Source organism: Eptatretus burgeri, chromosome 2 (assembly GCF_056783735.1).
Source record: "Eptatretus burgeri isolate ZD-2024b chromosome 2, Ebu_testis_v1, whole genome shotgun sequence".
NCBI classification, from domain to species: Eukaryota; Metazoa; Chordata; class Myxini; order Myxiniformes; family Myxinidae; genus Eptatretus; species Eptatretus burgeri.
In genome coordinates, this window is record NC_140962.1 from 117,179,234 (window position 1) to 117,192,659 (window position 13,426).

Below are 13,426 nucleotides of genomic sequence, written 5' to 3' on the forward strand. Positions count from 1 at the left end.
CGCAGTTGGCACTTTCCTTCTCATTTATTTTTCAAAAATTTTTGTGACACTAATCATAACACCATTATCTGTGTTAATCTGTAATTCTCATTCTTCCAAAAGCAAATAATATGTAGCAACTTCTTCTCTCTCTCCTCTTTCAATGTATAGGGAAGTATCCACTCGATTAGACTTTATGGTTTCCTTTTGAGAACACAGGTCAATTCCGTAGTTTGTAAAGAGGCTTTTCAATGCAACCATATCCAAAATGGGTTCTTTATTACCATTGCTTTCACACACCTCTTGGTGAAACTTGTAGGCTTTGGCATAATAATTTTTATCCCAATCAATTTCCAATCTGTCTCATGGATAAAATGCTCCAACCAGAGAAACCTGAAGTTATTTCAATGTAGCATTATCACTCAACACATTATTCTTATCAGTGACACCACCTGCATCTGGTTTCTTAAAAATGAGCCACAGGTATTGTTGTGGTTCTGGGAACTGCATGCATCCAACAGATCGTGGTCCCAAGACAGTTATTCCATTATTATATGTGTAGATAGTCCCTTCCCTTTTGTCACGCAGGACAACAGGGGCATGCATTGCGATGATTTCATAGCTAGCTTTGCTTACATCAATTTTTCTTCATTTCGTCCCCACTCTTCTTTTCTGATTATTCCTGAGGTAAATCTGAGCCACGTGCGCCTTCGCTGTGAGATGGGCCCTCACGGAGGAGAGCGCGTGTGGCGCCGCTGTGAGGAAACGATAACGCGTGGGCATTAACAGCGCAGAGCCCCGTTCCCAAGCGAGCCCTCAACACGTGTGCAGCGAGTCATACAGTGCCTTTGGCAGTTCGGGATTATCAACTCGAGCTTCCGATGATCTGGGGAATATTGCCGGTTGCATTAAAAAAGGCAAACGAATGAATATCTCTTAAGAGGCTGCACGAATGGTGTTTTTCACAACAAAGGAAGCACAGCAAGCACGACGCCCACGCTGCATGAAACACGTACGGAGGCCGATAAAGGTGACTCCACGCCACGTTGGGCGGGATGCAAGGATGCAAAGTAAAGGCAGCGCGTTCCTTTTCAACCAAATATCTGATAAATATTGGTGTTCGCCCCGTGCACACTCTAGCAGAGTCGTGCGGATGTGAGCGCTGGTTGTGTGCATAATGGCCGAACGACGCGCACTCTATGGAATGGACTTGAAGGCAGACACATACGCCGCTCGTGACTTTTTTATTGTACAAAGCAGGGCACGAATGCATTGCTCACAGCTTTGTATTGTATTTCCTCAATATTTGACACATATCGGTGTTCGCCCCATGCATACGCTAGCAGAATCAGGTGAACGCGAGCAATGACCATGTGGGCCATGGCGGATCCATGCGTACTGCGTGAAACATGCATGGATTTATGCATAACAATGTACCTTCAGCCCTCGCTGGCAGCAGCGGATTCTCTATGGATGGTGAACGTCTTCTCGTCTCTATTGCCAGCGAAGTTGCGATTGAGCAGGGGAATGTTGAACAATGCAGGCCATATTGGCGTGTGCGGAGTGGGCGCGTTGATCGGCACTGGTCAGATGCTCGAGCAGGCATGCGGGACCCTTGGCCGGTTGCCAGGGCATGGCCCGGGGGTTTTTGCGGGACGATTCGCGTGCCAATTTAGGTGTGGGCAATTCGTGTCATGTCGTGGGGTCGGAGCAGAATATTTTCGCTGTCGGAATTGACCTTGCAGGAAACTAAGTGGTGCATTTTCCGGCAAAAGTTAGCTAGCTGCGTGAGGGGTCGGGGCCAATATGAGCGCCTGATTCAGGTGATGACACTTCGCTTCGGGGTGGCCCCTTGCCCTACGCTGCAAGTCCTATAAAGGTCGGAGCAGTCCCTCCGCCTCTCGCTCTCTCTCGCCCTCGCCCCTGCCCGACATTGCCACGACCTGCCTCCTGCTGCCTGGCCTCTGCCTCCTTGTCTCTGCCCACACGACGTTGACCCCACCCACCTACCTGGTCCCACCTACCTGGTCCCACCTATCACTCCATCCACACACTCTGGATTCCACCCTTTCTCCACTCAAGCCCCTCCTTCACGCCCATGGTCTCCACACATGCTGCTGAAGCCAGCAGACGATGCGCCAGCTGCCAGGTACCACACCACGGAGCATGCCCCCCCCCGAAACGTTTTGGTGGCACATTCGTGCAATCAAGTACAAAGGTACCGAGATCATAGCCTCAACTCCTCTCCCTTCTTGTTGCAATACTCCCTCTTCATTGGGTTGTGTGTGTGTGTGTGTGTGTGTGTGTGTGTGTGTGTGTGTGTGTGTGTGTGTGTGTGTGTGTGTGTGTCCTGGCACCTGTCTGATTAAGTAAGACTGCAGAAGGTCATTATTGTTGTCATCATTATTGTTATTATTTTCGCGTTAAGTCTGCTCTGTGTCCGCTTTTGTAAGTTGCTTGTTTATTTGCTGCACCACACCTCGCTCCCCTATCTCTGCACAACACACCCCAATAAATCCATGATCATGTTTTGGAATCTGAGTGGAGAAAGGGTGGAATGTTCCCTGCTTGTTTTTGTCTTTTCTTCCATTGATCCAGCATGGTCCGAATCTTAGTTGAGCCAGGACTTTACTCCCAACGATTTGTTCCTTTTAGCTGGTATGTGCTTGGCAGTGTCGCTCGGCTGCATCCGATCCAGTAAAGTGATCCGATCCGGTAGAGTGATCCGGTTCGGACAAAGCATACCGAGGGCATGCTCCCCGGTAATTAAATCTCGTGATTAATTCGGTACCCCAATTAACCCATAGACGGGAGGACTCTTGGTCACGCGGTTGAACAATTGGCATCCACGGTCGGCTAAGCGACCTGCCGCGTCACGGAATTATCCGTGTGCAACGGCCTACAATTCCGCGGAGTCTGGTGGGAGACGAGATAGCTTCTCCCACCTAGTGGTCTTCTCACCCGACCCCTGGCCCGCGACAGTATCACGGCTTTCCTTCCAGAACACCTAACTTACCCGTGTAAGTGGTTTGGTTCAGTTTAATGTGTTGACATGTTCCTTTAAGCTTAAGTTGTGTTACATTTTGCGATTTCTTTGAGTTAAGTCTTCTATTCAACATCTCTTCCGTCTTTGCATTTCGAATATATTCACAAACATACCAACTAATTTCATCAATAACAAATTTATTCTGTGCAGCGAAAGCATTACCAACCCCCAAAAGCAATCTATTTCCATTATTATCATTCCTTTGTAGTTGAAATCTAATTTTAAGTCCATACAGAAATTTATCATAATCACAAAATCCAAATATACCTTTGAGGGGAACTGCCACGGTAAAACAATTTTTTGCTTTTGTTTTATCGTTATATATTGCCTTTCTTTGACTATATCCAAGGTCTGCGTTTGTTCCTGTTGCCATATCAGGAATAAAACCTTCAACAGCACCCCTACCCATTCTATCAATGAACGAATATTGTATAAATTTCATCATCTCAGATATAGCAGAGATATACTTAACCACTTCAACGTCTTGTGTTCCAATATACAAATGAAAGCTATCAAACATTTTCCAGTAAAAAATTTTTTGCGATTGTTGCGTTTGTGTTATTTGCAGCCTTCGTGAATGTAAATTTTCACCACAAGAAACTTCCAGCTAGATCCAAGTGAGTTTGTTGATTATTTATTTCAAAACTTTTTGTTCCATTTGTATTCCAGTCTGTTCCTATTATCACAATTACCTTGAAGTAATCTTTTTTAGTGGAGTTTGAGATAATAATGGAATCTTCCAAATCATAGATACAATCAATTGCTTCCATACTTGTATTTATTTAGTAAAAAAAATTAAAACTTTTGAAACCCTGGCCCTATTATTTGGATTATCTTCTTTCTTTCTTGGGGAGACAATTGAGTTTTGCCTTTCTGAATTTCTTTGATTGCTTGTAATGTATGGGATTATAAACCATATAATGGGACATATATGTATATGTATGGGACATATTTATATGTATGGGACATATAAATGTATGGGATGTACATTTGATTTGACCATCTTTTATACTTTGATAGCACCTGCAATGTTTCCCATGGCAAAAGCAGTTGAGCCGATGAGGTCTTTATGTTTAAGAATTGTTGAACCTTTACCCATTGGAGTATCCATTATTCCATCTCCTTTATTTCTAAATCAATGTCCTACATGCTGTTGTCTCTTAGGTTGAAAGTATCCTCAACCAAGATGCATACCTTCACCCTTATAGTATAGTAAAAGGAACATCCCATCCCCATCTTTATTAATTATTTTACATTTTCCCAACTCGTCTTTCCTCACAATAACCATTGTATTCATTTATTGGAAAACTTCATGAAGGTGAATTATGATGGATATAATTTCTCCATTTAAAGAAATCATACGATTATCTTAATTGGTTATCCTAAAATTTACTCTTTTTATGGTTTTTCCTGACACAGGTGGATAAAACAGATTTTTGGGTTCCATATTGAATTTATCGCCAATTGAAGTGGAGTCTGTGCTGAATGAAAATATTGTATTTTTTCTTATTCCATCATTATAAGCACCATCAATCAAATCACAGTGAATTAATGCCGAATTTATACCTGAGGATATTGGAATGACATACTATCATAGATACTATCAATGACATTCTATCATAGAAAGCACTTTGTAATTATTTTTAAGTTTAATAGTTGATTTTGAAGTGTATTTTTGAATATCTATACCAATATTTTTTGGTTCATCACCCAGTTCTTTCATAAGGCGAGCAATTTTCAGAAGATATTTGGGAAATCACGTATGCTCCTGGTGAAACTGTTATAATTTTGTATCTGCTTCCTGGATTATAACTGAACTTATAATTTTTCTTTGTGATATTAAGCAGGGTATTATAAATTTCCATCACCAATAAAGATGTTTCATATGCTTTTGTGGGGTCAAGTTGTAATGGGTATGCGACTGAAGCCGTGTGATCACTCGTCATGAAAATAAAACGAAGGATTGTGCTTCTCATCTTATTTAATCATGGTTAAAATATCTTTGTATTGACATTTATTAATTATTTTCATCTTCATTAACTGGTCTGAAATGGCTGATGCTTCATTAAATCAATTGTTGTTTCCAGCCTTCTTACTTCTGAACAGCAATAACAGTCTATTCACCAATTGTTATGGTTAATTCGGAATAAAGCTAACATGTTGCGAAGATATACCTGAACCAAGCTTACTTTAAGCATATATAATAGGTTTCTCCTTCTCATTATTCTTACTTTTACCAGCAACAGAAATTCCAAAATCAAGTGAATTTAGTCATTCAATATATACTCTATCATCCTCAGTTTATGTGTTCAACGGTTCAACAAAATATCTTGAACCTTGGAGACTATCTTTTGTTGGAAGAAACATTTATCTGGAAGTTAGTTTAACGCTTGGTCGAGCAGAACTCAAGAACATCAATTCATCATGAAATATCAATATCTTTGCATTAACTAGACAGAACTGTGCTGATTCTTCTGTTGATATGAAACCAGCTTTTGTTTTTGAATCTGTTGAATAATTAATCATTGTTCTGAATTAGCCTTCACAACATAATCAAAAGGTCGACTTACCTTTCCCAGCTCTTGCAATAATCATTCATGATCATATTCTAGTTCTCCTACATCTTCTAGTTCTTGTTCTGTCATTTGACAAAATTATTTTCACATTTGAAGTTTTTTTAGGAGTGTGTTCTATCATTGTAGAAACTGGGGCTTTTTTCATCTTTTGCTGAGGAGTTTTTAAAAGTGATAAAAAATTTTTTTATTGCGTTTTCATTCATCTCGCTTCTTCGCCCATTAGTTTTTGTCTCTATTTCTACTTTATGTCTTCCTGTTGCTTTACGACTTTTAAACTTATCTTCTGATGTTCAGTAAACCTTCTAGCTCTTTCATTTGCTTCCATTTTCTGTATTTATTTTTTGAAAAAATCCTTTCGTATCTCATCTTGTTTGACAAAAATATATTTATATTTTCAAGTTGTGTGTTTCACATAATCATCAAATTCCCTTTCACTACATTACGTTGAACAATTGTCTCTCCAAATTTTTTGTGTATCTATTGAATTTCGCTTGAATAAAATATAAAATATTAGCATTATTTCTTATCTTGCAACGAGGGAGTTGAAAGTATGATTGGCTAAGATAAATGCAATTAAAAGAAGAATGTCTCCATCTTGTATAGAAGCTCTCCATAACCATTTGGCTTCTCTCATTTACACAATCATCAAATATAAGAAGGTTCTTTTTTGATTTATCCAAATATTGAAGTGGAAGGTTTATCATCCATATTATCACAAAGATTACAAGATAGTGAAGGAGAGCTTTTCTTTTTACATTTTTGAGTATTCCAAAATAATTGTATATCTTCAATGATATAATCATTTAGTTTGTTTTGAAGTTTAAATAAATGTATAATGTCTTTTTGAAGACCTCCATTAAAACCTTGTGAGAGAAATTGATACTCAGGTTGATACTACGGCACCCTCTGTGAAGCGACGCCTTGCCTGCGAAACAATAATAATCCATCAGTTTTGTCGTCAGGTCAGGAATCAAACCCAGACGAGACAGCTCAAAGGAAAGTGTGTAACTTCTGCACCATCCTTTTGGACTAGTCTGTTAACATCATGCTTTTAAAACATTTACAAACCTTCAATGTGTCTACATCACCCTGTATAAAACAGTATCGCTGCCCTCAGTTGGATTTGAACCCTCAACATCCTCAGTCACATTCCAGTTCCATTGATCTTTACATTATGTATTCTTGAACGCAAATGAACAACATTTATTACAACAGGTTTAACAAAAAATATTTCTTCAAAATCAAACGATATTGAAAGTTATGAATCTTAAGGGTATTAAAATCAAACAAAACAAAGGTGGTGCAATAATGTTCCACACTCTTTAAGTGAACTGTGAGGCACACACAAAACATCTTAAATCCATACTGTACATAATTTGGAGGAGGTTGTATCAGACTGGAAAAAATGTGATATGGAAAAAGGGTGATTCAAGCAGCTGTAATTCCCTACAGGTAAATCGACACCAGCAGGTACTGCCTGTTTTTTTCTGCTCAGGGGACAGCAGGACGTGAACACATGAGCACATGCTTAGAGGAAAATAGAACGAAAATAATGACAATTGTGCACTGTCATTGCCACCTCCCACCTGCCCACACCTGTACGATTCCACGAGATGCGATATCACAGCCATAGAAGTAGTTCTCAAGGAAAGATCTCAAGGAAACCTGTACTGTGCTTGAGGCGAGGTTGGGATGCAAGCATTTTGCTTCCTTTGCTTGTTGCTCACGACATTTCAGGGTGAGTTCTATTTACTGTTGATACTTTAAAAATGATTATAACCTTAACCTCAATGTAGACCTCCAAGTTCTTGTCTGGGCCATACATTTTTGTTTGTCTATAGGTTCTTTTATTGTAATATGTCTAAGAAATAGGATGAATTTCTGACAAGTGTTACAGAGAAAAGCAAGATCTAACTTAAATAAGGAAATTCTCCGTCTGTACAATTCTGAGCAAAAGTTCAGGTTATTCCAATGATGTTCATACTTTTGGGTATATTCATGAAATTAACAGTGAAAACAGTCATATATGTTTGTTATTGTAAATTAACAGCCTTTATAAATGCATGTGAAACAAACTGCTTCAGTAAATAACAGGAGGTATCATTTTATAGTATCAGTCAATATTTTGCATGTCCGCCTTTGCCTTCTTGAGTACCATCACTCTTTTACTTGTGCTTCCTGTATACGACTGCACACTCTTGCATGAATATTGTGCCAAATATCCTGTAGTACATTTCACAATTCTGTGAGGTTAGTTGGGTTCCTCTTGTTCTTCTCTTTTTCCAGGTAATCTAATATGGCCTTGATGGGACTTGTATCCAGACTCTAGGGTGGCCATTCTAATATTTGGAGCACACAAACTGTAACCTTGTTCTCCAAATACTGTTTTACTATATTGGAAGTGTGTTTTGGTTAATTTTCTTGTTGGAAAATGAATCCTCTTACAATAGACACGTCGTGGTACACTGCCAGTGATTTTTTGTGAGGGAATCACTGAAAACAGAAAATGGTGGTCGGAGGGGGGAGGGGGGAAATTGGGGAAGATGCGAGAAGTTGGAGAGCAAAGTTGTTTTGTGAATGTATCTAGTCCTTCACCACATTCGACTTGCTAATAAATAATAATTACAACCTATAGCGAGGAAATGCTTCACTATTCCATTTATTGAATACATTGGATGCTCAGAGGCCGTCCAATTATGACGTATGCAAATATGGCTGAAATACGTAGGTATTTCCAGGAAATATCGCTAGCTTAAGGTTGTTAATGTCGAGTACTTCCAGCAAGGCAGTTAGTTGATAAATGATGAATAAAACTTAAAAGGTAAATCAAGGTAAAGTTTGAGGGCTCCCCAAGATGAAGGGTCGCCAGCCTGTGCTCCTTGAGCATCATCTTTGTTAATCCGGGTGTGACATGCAAGGACCCCAAAAGTATACAGAAAATATGGTGGGGCTGGCCGCAAAACTGTGGGAGTATTACTGTGTAAAATCAATGTACTTTTAATGTTGATGATGAAGCTGATAATAATGACTCGGGTTTACCGAACGAGCAAATGTTTTCACGTGCAGCAAATGGCGAAACTACGAATTCCGAACCCGTGGATGAGTTTATATGCAGAGACGGAGCATCTTCAACAGGTGGAAATTAAAAATCATAATTGCATTGAGAAATTTATGAAACCTCCCACCGACCTTAGAATGGAGGAAAAGTGGCGACATTCAGGTGGAAACTCAAAATCACAATTGCATTGAGATACAGTATTACTGAACTCACAAATGTTTCCACATGCAGTAAATGTTTAAACTGCTAATGCCGAACCTGTGAATGTGCTAACATGGAGAGTGAGAGCGAGAGAGCGAGAGAGCGAGAGAGCGCGAGAGCGCGAGAGCGAGAGAGAGAGAGAGTGAGTTTGGAGAGAGTTTAGAGAGAGAGAGAGAGAGAGAGAGAGAGTGAGAGAGTGAGAGAGAGAGAGAGAGAGAGAGAGAGAGAGAGAGAGAGAGAGAGAGAGAGAGAGAGAGAGAGAGAGAGAGAGAGAGAGAGAGAGAGAGAGAGAGAGAGAGAGAGAGAGAGAGAGAGAGAGAGAGAGAGAGAGAGAGAGAGAGAGAGAGAGAGAGAGAGAGAGAGAGAGAGAGAGAGAGAGAGAGACGGAGACTTCCTATGGGTGGAAACTCAAAATCATAATTGTATTGAGAAATTTATAAAACCTCCCACCCAACTAAGGACACTGGATGGGACCCCAAAAGGTTCCCCAGAAAGTTTGGTGGGGCTAGCCCCAAAACTGAGGGAGTAGTTCAGGGATGGATAGACAGACACTCTTGCTTTATTATATGCTGTAGATGAGAACTAAATAACCCACTAATGGTGCCACAATACTAGACTCAGACGATAAACAAAGGGGATCACAAGCAAGGGCATAAAACAAGTCATGAGATGGTGGCATGCAGGTTGCCAGTGCATAGGTCGAAGTTCAGCTCATGGCGTCGAATGCTGATGAGGAGCAATGAGGTCAGGAGATGAGAAGACGGTGATGGAGGTGGCATCCGTATCTCTTCAAAAGCCGTCCTTTCAATCTGGGCAACGAATCAGAGATAGAGATGTTATCTCTCCAACGTCCAAAGGTCAACTCTGTACTTCCCGTGCATGAAGGGTCATGGCCTTCAACACCTCTGGGACTGCATTTTTTTATATACCTTGTCGAGGCTCGTATGAGAGCTGACACACAACGCACAGCAAGGGGGCATGAGACAAGGGCCTTTGTGGGCAACAGGTCCCGTCAGTGGCCACCTGCAGTCTGTGAGCGGTGCCATCTTTAAGGCCACTCAGCCTTGGGGGACGGCCCTGAACAAAAGTGTTCCATCCCTCTCCAGGGCTCTACAGCCGACTATGCCCCCATGGCTTGCAGTTCTAGGGCCAAACGGCCCATGTAATGTCCTTTAAAAGCGTGATGTGCTTTTCAGTGTCTGTGCCCACAAGTTGTCCACCTGGTCTCACCTGTTACCGGAGGTTTTACACAGCAATCTTACCCTATTCTGCTCAAAAAGGATGCTCACGGCCTTCTCGGTGCATGTTTGACAAGCTGACTTACCCATGACATTTTCCCTGATAAAACTAGAGGGGGAGCACTCGGTAGAGTGCAAAACCTCTGCCGCCAATACTGCTGGGTCACTTAAGTGAACCTGATATCCTATTCGTTGTAGGTCAAAACGGATCAGACTCTACTGAACCACGATTGAATAAACTAAACTAGATCGACGCGCATGCAGAAATGCCCAAAAAATAAAATCGAATTTTTTTTGAAAAAAAAGGTGCAAAATTTCTAAGTTTTTTTTTTCTCTAACAATTTTTTTTTTTTGGTTGGAAATCACTTAAAACATGTTATAATGCAAAAAAAGAAAATTCAAATATTTTTTCAAAATGGCCGCCATCGTGGCCATATTGGACTTTGGACCAAGTCCAAAATCTAATGGCATGATCCTTGGACCATACCTAATCCCCCCACCAAGTTTCGTCGAAATCCGTCCAGGAGTTTTTCCGTAATACTGTTCACAAACAAATAAACAAACAAACAAACAAACAAACAGACAGGGGTGAAAACAGTAACCTCCGTCCATCAAAGATGGCGGAGGTTAATAATTGAACTAACTGACTCAATCACATGGTTCATATAGTCTTTCGACACTTATTGAACCCCCATCTCATTTCCACATAAGAATACAAAGGGTACCGTTGAAAAGCTAATAATCGATTTACTTGGAACAAAAATTAGTGTCTGTTTAATCACAAAGTTGTCTGTTTAAAAAGCCTGTTTTTATTGGATTGAAGAAGAAAATGCACGAATGGGAGCTTAAGGCAGCGGTTCCAATGGGAACATTTGATATTCTACGACAGCAGAAATCATTTAGAAGGACACGGAAGAAGCACACAAAATCATATAGCATAGAAATATTTCTCGAAGCAATACAAAAGTATACAAATATCCCCAAGTGGGCTGACGGTCATCTCTTGAGGTTGTCGTAAAGACCTCTGCTCAATCCAAAATCTGGGAAATGTCATGGATGTTAGACTGGAGTCAATTTAATGATTACAGAAATTGAATTTTGAAATTCAAAAAAGAGAAAGTTTGAACAGAGATGTGAACCCATTCCGACTCGATCTACTGGTACCAAAAGTTACCAGGTGAGATTTGGGGGAAATGCCCGAACCCTAACCCCAACCCTTGATCTGAAATAAAAAAAAAACATCTAATAATGAGCAATCATGCAGACCATCGAGTGGAAGGGCTTTATCAGGTTTCAGAGCAACCAGTTGGTAAATAAGGGATGAGTATGGTTCTGAAATTTCAGGGGGTAACCCCCCCTCCCCCCCCCCGCTGGGAACCCCCATGATCTGAAATCGAAAACTCGACGCCCAAGCGATTGTCCGGGATACTATCTTGTATTCATGTGTCAATTTACAGAACTATCAGCCTGGTGATAAGAGAGGAGCCACAAAAAAGCAAATCGTGAACAGACGACTCGACGACCGGACGGACGGACATCTGGACATCACGACCCATTTAAGGTCATCTCTTTGAGATCGAGATGAGATGACCGAAAAAGTACACAGAAGGAGCACACAAACAACACCAACCACAGCCATGTGATGACAGCATAAACAACAATAATTAAATGAAATAAAATATCCTTTTTCATGTGTTTCACTTCATGTATATATGTACTGTATGTTATGTATGTTATATATGAGGTGTGTTCAGAAAGTATCCAATCTTTGTTCATAAAAAAATACTCGTATCCAGATACAACAAACTTACACTAATCTCCTTCCGAGTAGTCTCCTTGGGCTGCCACACACTTCTCCCAACGGTTCTGCCACTGTCGGAAGCAGCGCTGGAACGCCTCTTTTGAGATGGCGTGCAGCTGGTCCGTTGCATTCCGCATGATGTCTTCCCTGGACTGAAATCTGGTCCCTTTCAGGGGCATTTTCAGCTTGGGGAAAAGCCAGAAGTCACACGGAGCCGTGTCGGGAGAGTAGGGAGCCTGACGAATCACAGGTGTGTTGTGTTTGGCCAGGAAACTCTGTATCAAATGTGAAGAATGGGTGGGTGCGTTATCGTGATGGAGCTGCCAATTGACCGCTGCCCACAGGTCCGGCCGTTTGCGTCGCACAGCGTCACGAAGGTGACGCAGTACCTCTTGGTAGTTCTCTTTAGTCATGGTTGTGCTGTGTGGTGCGTACTCGTGATGAACCATGCCACTGGAGTCAAAGAAGACGGTCAGCATGACATTGACATTGCTGTGGACCTTCCTTGCTTTTTTTGGCCTCGGGGATGTTGGATGCTTCCATTGTGATGACTGGAACTTGGTTTCTGGGTCGTACCCATAAACCCAGGTCTCATCGCCAGTGATCACTGTGTTGAAGAAGTTGGGATCGCTGTGCACAGTCTCCAGCATGTCCTGTGCGATCTCCAAACTGAGTTGCTTCTGCTCGATCGTTAGCAGCTTTGGCACGAACTTTGCTGAGATTCTCCTTAAGTCCAAATCCTCAGTCACAATGGAATGAACGGATCCAATGCTGACGCCCGCCTCGTCTGCAAGTTCTCTGATCGTGATTCGACGATGCTGCATCAGCAGGGTCCTCACTTGGTCAATGACGATCTCATTTTGGGATGTTGAGGGCCTACCAGAACGTGCTTCACTTTCCACTGATGTGCGACCATCTTTGAAGCGGTTGTACCACTCTTTTATCTGTGTGGTGCCCATTGCTTCCTTCCCAAAAGCCTGTTGAATCTTTCGGATCGTTTCCACTTGGAAATCGCCAAGCTTTACACAAAATTTGATGCAGTCGCGTTGTCAAAGTTTTTCCGTCATTTTGACAAAAATGAAAATCCGACGTCGCTCACTTACACTTCCTCACTCATCGGCGGTCTGTCGGCGACTGACAGCTTCTGCAGGCGGGAAAATATTCACGCATACGGATTAGGATCACCTACATCCATGCAACAAACCACGCCTCCCTTGCTTCATTTGCTTACGCACGAAAAATTAAGGTTGGATACTTTTTGAACACACCTCGTATGTATGTATGTATGTATGTATGTATGTATGTATGTATGTATGTGTGTATGTATGTATGTATGTGTGTATGTATGTATGTATGTATGTGTGTATGTATGTATGTATGTATGTATGTGTGTATGTATGTATGTATGTATGTGTGTATGTATGTGTGTATGTATGTATGTGTGTATGTATGTATGTGTGTATGTATGTATTTATGTATGTATGTGTGTATGTATGTATGTGTGTATGTATGTATTTATGTATGTAT

The 13,426-nt window shown here is 41.2% G+C and overlaps 1 protein-coding gene across 1 annotated transcript in view; it reads left to right on the top strand.

Moving 5' to 3' along the window:
• The first annotated feature begins 7,179 nt into the window (after window positions 1-7,179).
• LOC147032903 (uncharacterized) overlaps window positions 7,180-13,426 on the top strand; it is a 56,543-nt gene continuing 50,296 nt past the window's right edge. Inside the window, exon 1 of the mRNA XM_085870924.1 lies at window positions 7,180-7,339. Within this exon, the coding sequence (XP_085727050.1) occupies window positions 7,294-7,339 (46 nt within the window). The 5' untranslated portion in view covers window positions 7,180-7,293. The remainder of the gene's footprint in view (window positions 7,340-13,426) is intronic.